The 9188-nt window shown below is 49.0% G+C and overlaps 1 protein-coding gene across 1 annotated transcript in view; it reads left to right on the top strand.

Moving 5' to 3' along the window:
* Positions 1–983: 983 nt before the first annotated feature.
* The window catches only part of Herpud1 (homocysteine inducible ER protein with ubiquitin like domain 1), a 10307-nt gene continuing 2102 nt past the window's right edge, over positions 984–9188 (top strand). The window contains exons 1-6 of the mRNA XM_005345604.2: positions 984–1307; positions 3912–3989; positions 4083–4157; positions 5305–5435; positions 6967–7089; positions 7700–8050. Coding sequence (XP_005345661.1) covers positions 1137–1307; positions 3912–3989; positions 4083–4157; positions 5305–5435; positions 6967–7089; positions 7700–8050 — 929 coding nt within the window. The 5' untranslated portion in view covers positions 984–1136. The remainder of the gene's footprint in view (positions 1308–3911; positions 3990–4082; positions 4158–5304; positions 5436–6966; positions 7090–7699; positions 8051–9188) is intronic.

The following is a 9188-nucleotide window of genomic DNA, read 5'->3' as shown; positions in this document are numbered from 1 at the left end:
ACACCCGGAAGCCAATAAGTACCAACGACAGCTGGCAAACCTGCAGAAGTTATGAGTGGCACAAACAGAAAACAATACTGCCCTACCCCCTGGTCTGAGACGTCTACCCTCTACAGCTGCGAAATAAATTTCAGTGGCTTGAGCCCCAGTTTACGTGCCTGCCTTCTGGTTGTGCTGCAAAATCACATCACCATCCCTACCAAGCCTCTCCTGTTACTCCTCTGACCTCCTGACACAGCTGAAAGTCCAGGTGTCCCAAAAGGATTGGGACAGAGATGGATGGGATCAGGGCAATGCCAGTTGTGTTTTTCATGTTAGAGGGAACAGTGGAGCGCAGACAACACACAGGCCTCTTTCAGATTCCAGGAATCTATGATCACTCCTGTCCTTGTCTCAACCCCAATTTAAAAGCCATTAATAGTAAGGGGCAAGTCCCACACGTGGTGCAATGTTAAAGCCCAGGAGTGCGGGCAAATTGGCAGGTGCCTGAATCCACCATCCTCCTCTCAGCTCAGGGCGACGCGAGTCTGCTTTCTTTTTGCCTCTAAGGCGCCAGCTCGGGCAGGCTAGTCCGGGAGGAAAGGCGTCCCTGGATGCCAGGCTGCGGAGCCACCGGGGGAAATGCAAGCGGACGTGTGCCCGGTGCCTGGGGTCAGAAAGGGAGGAGGGCCGCTTTGTGAGGAAACAATTTGCAGAGTCGGCTAAAGTGGGAGTCGGGCGGGCCGTCCGGACTCAGGCACGCATGCACCCCGCGGTAGGGCAGCCGAACAGGACCAGCGCCCCGGAGCGCACCCCGACATGGCCGCCGAAGCCGGGCTCCCGAGCCGCAGCCGTGACTCGGGATGACGCAACCGCGGCGGGTTGCATCAGCCCGCACCCTCGCGCTCAGCCCGCCCCATCGCCGCCCTGATCCGAGCGCTGATTGGGCCACGTTGGGCACTGACCTTTGTCTCAGCCAATGGGCTGCAGCCACAGAGAGCGCTGTTTGTCGGGCCCTGGTGCTCGGCGCCCATAAAAGGTACCCGAGACGGGGGCGCGCGTCCCAAAGACGCCTAGTGTCGTTGTGCCGTCTCCGACGGCCGCGTCGCCTCCCGCTCGGCATCCTTGAGCGCAGCCGAACCGCAGACGCCGCAGGCATGGAACCCGAGCCGCAGCCTGAGCCGCAGCCTGAGCCGCAGCCCGAACAGGTCACGCTGCTGGTGAAGAGCCCCAACCAGCGCCATCGCGACTTGGAACTGAGCGGCGACCGCAGTTGGAGTGTGAGCCACCTTAAGGCCCACCTGAGCCGAGTCTACCCCGAGCGTCCGGTGAGTGTGGGGTACCGTGGTGCCACGCCCGGCGGGGCTGCCTGAACTCACTTGTCACGCACTGCAGGGCGCAGGGCTCCTTCCTGCCCTACTGTCTCCGGTACCCCTCTGCTTGCCCCAGGATCTGTCATCTCTTCCGGGCCTCCACCCCTCCGCGCCTGCTTCCTGCTAGCTCCTTGTCACTTTGCCTCCCTGTATCTCCTTACTCCCGAGGATGTCACACGTCAGCTCCACGTCCCTTTGCCTCTTCCTCGTCCTCCCAGGTAGCACACAGCCTTCGCCAAGTCTGGGAAACAGTAATTTGACCTTGGATGAGTCATTTCCCCATCTAAGCCACAGTGACACCCCCCACTCAAAAGACAACTCGGTGACTAGGTGTTCCCAATTCGACTTGCATCCATAAGATATGTGAATGCTGCCAAACCAGACTTCTGGGTGCAGCGAGGACAGAAGAGTGCTTGTGCCAGCTTGGGACAGAGGGCGGGGGTGCGTGCCCAGTCACCAACTTCTGAAGGTCCGCGCCCAGACGCTAGACGTGGCTTTTCTCCTGCCACCTTCCGTTGGCTGCCCCTCCCTGTAGTTCAGCGTTCTAGAGGCTTTCCTTAGTCTGGGGGAGGAGCCCCCTTAACTTTCTAGCAAAGGGTGATTGAGAAAGGAAGCCCTGGAGTCGCCCTGAGTCTGGTTTGACGACTTCCGTGGGTCAGTTAGGAGGATTTCTTTTTTAGTTGACACATCTGTCAACAGCTCCCTTAGCCCCGCCCACCCCTCCGGTCCCTGCCACGTGACGGAGACTGTGCTGGACCTTCCTGTATTTACTTTGTACTCTGATGTTATGTAAGTGTCCACGAGTGCAGTTCTGGATCAAACGGGAGAGGGCAATCGGGTAGCTATAGACGGGGACTTGGAGCGGTTGGTTGCCTTCGAGCTCCAACCGGCGGTGGTGGCGCGTGGGTTTCAGTTTTTGTTCCGTACTGTAGGGAATGTAGATCAGACTTTTCCCTTTGAGTTGTTAGGAACTTTCTTACTCTGGATGTAAGCTTCCAGTCCCATGCCCTCTGGAATTTCTCTGAGCGGTCTGTAATATTTCCAAGGCTGTTTCCACGAGACCAGGTGTCCTTGTTGGGAGGTGGCAGTTAGGCACGTATGATGCTCGTGTGATCTCTGGTTGCATCATTTGTAGAACGCTGTGTTTTGAGGCTTGTTTTTCTCAGGCAAGGAACATTGGGCCTCTTGGATTTGAAGACCTAAGGGGGTAAATACAGGTCTCCTGGGTATACCAATCTGTGCCTTAAAAATTACCAGGAAGCCGGGCGGTGGTGGCGCACGCCTTTAATCCCAGCACTCGGGAGGCAGAGGCAGGTGGATCTCTGTGAGTTCGCCTGGTCTTACAGAGCTAGTTCCAGGACAGGCTCCAAAACCACAGAGAAACCCTGTCTCGAAAAACCAAAAAAAAAAAAAAAAAAAAAAAAAAAAAAAAAAAAAAATTACCAGGAATGGGGTACTGGGAAGTGCAGCGGGGCACTTCTGTACTGCAGTACTGGGAAGGCCAACACAGGGGGGTCATGGCCTCCTGGGCTATACTAGTGAGCGCCTCTCTCAGAAATTAAGGAAGAAAGCATAATTTCTGGAGTAGTGCTGCCGTCGGGTGACAACCCCGACTTTATGGTCATTATTTGCTTAGCATTTTATTTTCAAATTGGCCTTGAGGACAGAGTGTCAGTTTGAACCTTTAAAGGAAGAGAACAGTTCAAATCCACAGGCAACTGTGGTTTGGTTCAGCCTTTGCTGGTGGTTGGCTTCACATTTAGAAGAATATTTTGCAAATTGACGTGTATAGCATTTACCAGCAAAGCAAGTCAGAACAAAGCGAACACAACATCCAGTATGGTTTTTGTTTTAGGTACAGTGTCAGAAAGCCCTTATAGATGCTGATTAGTAAATGCAGATTGTTTTGATTTTGAAGCTTAGCCCAGACCAGCCTGAGTTGTTCTGTATCTGAGGCTAGCCTTCATCTTGATCTTTCTGCCACTACTTCCCAAGTACTGGGCTTATAGGCATGTAACACCATGCCTAGGTGGGTACAGTTTTCCTGGTCTTTTGGGGGCAGTATTTTGAGATAAGATCTGTCTAAGTACATACTTTTGTAAGTATGGTTAAAGAGAAATTTAAAAATAGATTTTAGAAATGAGAATCATATAAAAGTGTGTGAACTCTTGTTGTCTTTGATGTCACTGGTGTGGAGGAGAACATGGCTTGGAATTTTGGTCCTAGCAGTAGGCCACCTCAGGTGCTATGGGCGAAGGTTGACCATAGGTACACTGAGTTTTCATTGGAGCCAAACCAGGTTTTGCCCTAAATGCAGTTTGTGTTTTTTTTGTAGCAGGAAGCAAGTCTCCCTCTGAGTAAGAAGTAAGGGGTGTGACCACAGTTCTTATGGACTACGGAATCATTTGCCTCCCGAATTTATTTACATATATATTTGAGATTAAAGTTAATCATTTTCTAATAAAAGTTTTGCATATGAGAACTTAAAAAAGTCTTGTGTGGTGTTGCGGCAAACGCTGGGATCTGTGCTGACTTTGCTTTTCCTTCTGTTGTGTTCAGCGCCCCGAGGACCAGAGGTTAATTTATTCCGGGAAGCTGCTGTTGGATCACCAGTGTCTCCGAGACTTGCTTCCAAAGGTACTTTGTGGCACTTAGCATCAGCTTTGAGGTGTTGTCAAGCACTCGCGGATTGAGTCCCGTTCCTAAGGTGTCTCTTATTACACTCTGCAGCAGGAAAAGCGACATGTTTTGCATCTGGTATGCAATGTGAAGAGTCCCTCAAAAATGCCAGAAGCCAGCACAAAGGTACGTGACCCTTTTGTGATAATAACTATTTGTGTCTTTGATTCTCACGGGAGGGAGAAAGGAAGTTGAGTGAAACTTGAGAGATGTTCTAGTGTTCCCCGCGCCATCATAGCAGGACTTACTTAGATAGAGGCTATGTTCTCAGTGCAGTAAAGGCTGGATGTAGAGGCAGAATACCTGCTGTGTGCAAAAGCAAAGTCACACCTCTGGCCTGAGGTCACTGTGTGTCCGGAATACAGCACCAGGATGGCTCTTGAAAGTGGGGTTTACAGAAATGAGCACATTTCTCTAAGGAACATTTTGCTTTTGTTTTTTGAGATAGGATTTCTCTATATAGCCATGGCTGACCTGGAACTCACTCTGTAGACCAGGCTGTTCTGGAACTCACAGAGCTCCACATGCCTCTGCCTCCCGAGCTGGGATTAATGGCGTGTGTCCCTGCAGCCAAGCTAGAAACATTACTTTTTATAAAGAGTATTTTATATTTCCTGTAGAAATTTCTGTCATGATTATTTGGACAGGAAAAAGCCACAGTCTTCCTTGTATCTTCTCTAAAGACTTAAATTTGACAAACTCATTTGTGTTTCTAGTGTGTTAATGGACTTCCATTTGCATTCCAGTTGCATTTCCTGCAACATCTGAATATCACATATGCTGCCTCGTCGTATGTATCATCTCGTGGGTCCCATTTAACTTCGAGGCTTTGTGGTTTAGCACCATACATTTTAGCATCATCAGGAAGCTTTCTCACCAATGACAATTGAGTTTGGAAGATTTTCCTGAGACTACAGTAGTTATTCTTAGGGAAACAGAAATGTGAATAATCTTTTTTATTTTTAGTGCATATGTGTGTGTAGATATTAGATATTGGTATCTATATAGAGAGGTGTTTTTGCCGGGGCTTGAACCCAGGGCCTCATGAAGGCAAGGCGAGAGCTCTACCGCTGAGCTACATTCCTCAGCCCTAGTATCTGTATGTTGAAAATCATTGCAATGAACAAATGGAGATTTTCTTCGCATTACATTGTACTTAATTTGTCCAGTTGAGGGGCGGGGATCAGGATAGGCACTGGTAGCAAGGCAGCGCTTTTCTCTTGATTGCACACAGTTGCATCAGGCCCTGTGCTCTGATCTTTGTGTTACTCAGGGCGCTGAATCCACAGAGCAGCTGGCTAACACTAATCAGTCACAGCATCCTGGGGATTCCTCGAGCGATGGTCTAAGGCAAAGGGAAGTTCTTCAAAACCTTTCTCCCTCCGGATGGGAGAACATCTCCCGGTGAGTGTTCATGTCGAACGTGATTGTGCTCCATTTGTGTCAGGATGAGGCGTGTTCACACAGGTGCAGTCTGAGCTTCAAGATGTACAAGATGGCTTCTTTTAAAGGCCTCATGGGTCTGTTTTTCTTAATATTAGTCTCTCAGTATATATTTTAGAAAGTAGGGCCATGAAATGAAAACACAGGCCTTTTAGCCCCTAAATGGGTGTGCTTCCCAATGGCTGCCACCTCCCTGCAGCCCTGTCCTTATGGCTTCTTAAGTGACCCTGCTCAAATGACAGAATTGATGACAAGATTAAAAGATAAAAGTGAAGCAAAGTGCCAGGTGGTGGTGGCGTATGCTTTTAATCCCAGTACTTGGGAGGCAGAGACAGGCAGATCGCTGTGAGTTCGAGGCCAGCCTGGTCTACAGAGTGAGTTCTGGGACAGGCTCCAAAGCTACAGAGAAACCCTGTCTCAAAAAACTAAAACAAAAAACAAACAAAAAGATGGAGCAGAGTTTAAAAGTGAAGTGAAAATACACCAGTTGTTTTATTTTTTTCTCTTGGAGAATTTCCTTTCATAAATGAAGTAAGTAGTAAGTTTTTTGAGGTACATTGCTAGATTTAGGGATAGGAGGGGAGTCCTGAGAAGCTAAACTCCAGGTCGGGAACCTTCTGGCCCTAAGGAAGATGCTTTATTGTTCTGGACATCTTGTTTGGGATGTCTCTTTAGGAACAGAAGCATTTATCGCTTCACCATTTTTGTTTTTTCTCTTGTATTGATTTATCGCTATGCAATTTTTATCAGTTGTGTTGAGGTTTCTTGACTCCTACCCAACAAAGGCGTGTAACAGTTATGGAATGGGGGGCTTCCTCCCCTCGTGTGTATAAGAAGCGCACAGCCCTGAGCCTCTCATGCGCTTGCTTTGGGCAAGGGAAGGCTGTTGCATGCCGGAAGAAGTGAGTCTGGCATGGCACAAACCGTGTCTAAAAGTCAGGGCCTGGTCTTTTAGCTCAGGAGCTTGTGCGAGTCCCTGACTTTCTGAGCTGCACTGGGCTTTCTGTAATTAGGGTGGACTCTCTCTACAAGGTTGTCAGGTAGTTATCCAGCTGTGTGGGATACCAGGTGACCAGTCAGCACACAGGGAGGGTGTCACCTGCGCTCACTGGGGTCAGGGAAGAGGAGAGATCTTTCTCAGGAAGGGCTTGGGATGTGGCCGGGATACTCCCCCGTAAAGCCTGATCAGCGGTTCCAGCCCTGGGTGAGACTCAAGAGGAAGAGCATCAGCCTGTCTGCATGGCTGTGCAGCTCTCCCTTGCCAACATGATGGGAACCAGGGCGGGCAGGGCTCTTGTTTCCCATGGGATCTGGTGAACCACCGCGGGAACCTGTCTTCAGGGCTGCTGTGCTCAGTGTCCAGGGTGCACCATACAGTTGGCATGGTGGGAGCCATCCTGTCTTTCTGACTTTAATTGCTGATTATAACTTATTATTTAGCTCTTTATCCCAAACCCACTCAAAATGCCCTTCTGTTTGAATCTGCATACAGGCCTGAAGCTTTCCAGCAGGCATTCCAAGGTCTCGGGCCTGGCTTCTCCGGCTACACAACCTATGGGTGGCTGCAGCTTTCCTGGTTTCAGCAGATCTATGCAAGACAGTACTACATGCAATAGTGAGTCCCGCTGTGCTGGGTGTGGCCAGGGCTCCTTGGGATGGAGAGAAATCCCATCTGTGCTATAAAGTGCTGAAGGGAGAGAGGGCAGTGGCTTTCTGTCTGCCAGAGTCCTGTTCTTTGTGGTCTGGTGTAGTAGAGTGGAAACGACAGCTTCCTGATTTGTGAATTGATGTAGAATTAGTTCCTGATAAGCTTTGCCATGTGGCTCCGCTCAGACATTCTAGAGACATTTGTTTCATAGACATGGTGCTCAGTACCTTTAGTGGCTCTTAGTTCCTCACTTGAATCCCAGCATCTGGGAGCCAGAGGCAGGTAGGTTTCTGTGAGTTCAAGGCCACCCTGGTCTACATAACAAGTTCCAGGGCAGCCAAGATCAGAGATATATAATGAGTTTCAAAATGTGTGTGCGTGTGCACACACACTAACACACACACACGTAATCTAAAAAAGATTCTTCTCTACAATGAAGACAAGCTAAGCATATGGGTTCCTAGTCATACTGTTAGCCGTGGAAGCCCCACAGGGCCAAGCCCCACAGGGCCGAGAGCACTCTGTGTTTACAACGCCCTGCCTTCAGCAGTGTCTGCTTCTGTTGCTTTTGTTTTAGCTTGGCTGCCACTGCTGCGTCAGGAGCTTTTGTCCCAACACCAAGGGCACAAGAAATACCTGTGGTCTCAACACCGGCTCCAGCTCCTATTCACAATCAGTTTCCGGCAGAAAACCAGCCAGCCAATCAGAATGCAGCTGCTCAAGTGGTCGTTAATCCTGGAGCCAACCAGAACTTGCGGATGAATGCGCAGGGTGGCCCTCTTGTGGAAGAAGATGACGAGATTAACAGAGACTGGCTGGACTGGACCTACTCGGCGGCCACCTTTTCCGTTTTTCTCAGCATTCTCTACTTCTACTCCTCGCTGAGCAGGTTCCTCATGGTCATGGGCGCCACCGTGGTTATGTACCTGTAAGCAGACGGTTCTTTCTTCTCCTTACTGAAAACGGCACTGTATTGTGCCTTGAGTACAGGCCCCTTGTTTCAGTCTATGGTCCTTGAAGGAGGTTTACTTCAATCCTGTCCTTCTGGCATTTCCAGTGTGAGGAGTCCGCGGCTTGGCTGTGCGTCAGTCAGAGGGCAGAAACCCCATGTTAGTGCCAGAGGAATAGTCTCATTCTCCAATAAGTGAATAAATGGCCTTCCAGGCTGGTGGGCTTGGGAGGCACAGGACAGAGCCACACTGCAGCACGAGAGGGACAGAACAGAGTGGTGTTTATCAGGCTGTGGCCGCTTTGCAGGACAAAGGTCAGACAGTGACTGTTGTCTCAGCCATGAAGGGCCAGTGACCCTTTACACAGCTGCTGCTTGCTTCAGCTGTTCATGTGTAGAGCAGTGGCTGCTGACTGGAGATAACTCTGCGTCCTCTCCCGGGGGACATTTGGCAGTGTCTGGAGGATGTCACAGCCAGAGGGCTGGTCTGTGGTTGAGTGAGTGGCAGCAAGGGCTGCTTCTACGTTTCTGGCAGTGTACAGGAGAGTTGACAATGTGAGGATCCGGACCATGAAAGCTTGGCCTACAAGGAAAGGTCTCTGGTTACAATGGATGGAAGGAAGTTTTTCTTTATAGTAAAAACGGGTTTTTATTTTAAGTTTTAAAAATGTAAGAAGTACAACAAACAATATGTTGTCTTGAAAGTTGAATTTTGTTAGATTTTCCAATTAGAGTCTTTTATCAAATATTTTTGTAGTTCTTAGAATCAAATATTTATGTGACCAAACTTAGATTATTATTACATTATGTATATATTACATTATATGTGTGTGTATATAGTTTTATGCACAAATGCATTTCCACTTCTGTCAAGTTTGGTTTGTTTTCATTCCTGTGGTGCTAGGTGTAGGACCCTGGTCCTCCTCCATCCAGGCAAGCAAGCACACTTTTTCTAACTTATAGTCTCAGCTTGTTCCTTTTTTTTTTCTTTTAAATATTTATTTATTTATTTATTATGTATGCAATATTCTTTCTGTGTGTGTGCCTGAAGGCCAGAAGAGGGCACCAGACCTCATTACAGATGGTTGTGAGCCACCATGTGGTTGCTGGGAATTGA

This window comes from Microtus ochrogaster, chromosome 4 (assembly GCF_000317375.1).
Source record: "Microtus ochrogaster isolate Prairie Vole_2 chromosome 4, MicOch1.0, whole genome shotgun sequence".
NCBI classification, from domain to species: Eukaryota; Metazoa; Chordata; class Mammalia; order Rodentia; family Cricetidae; genus Microtus; species Microtus ochrogaster.
Note: the sequence above shows the minus strand (reverse complement) of the source record. Positions and strands in the feature narration are given on the sequence as shown.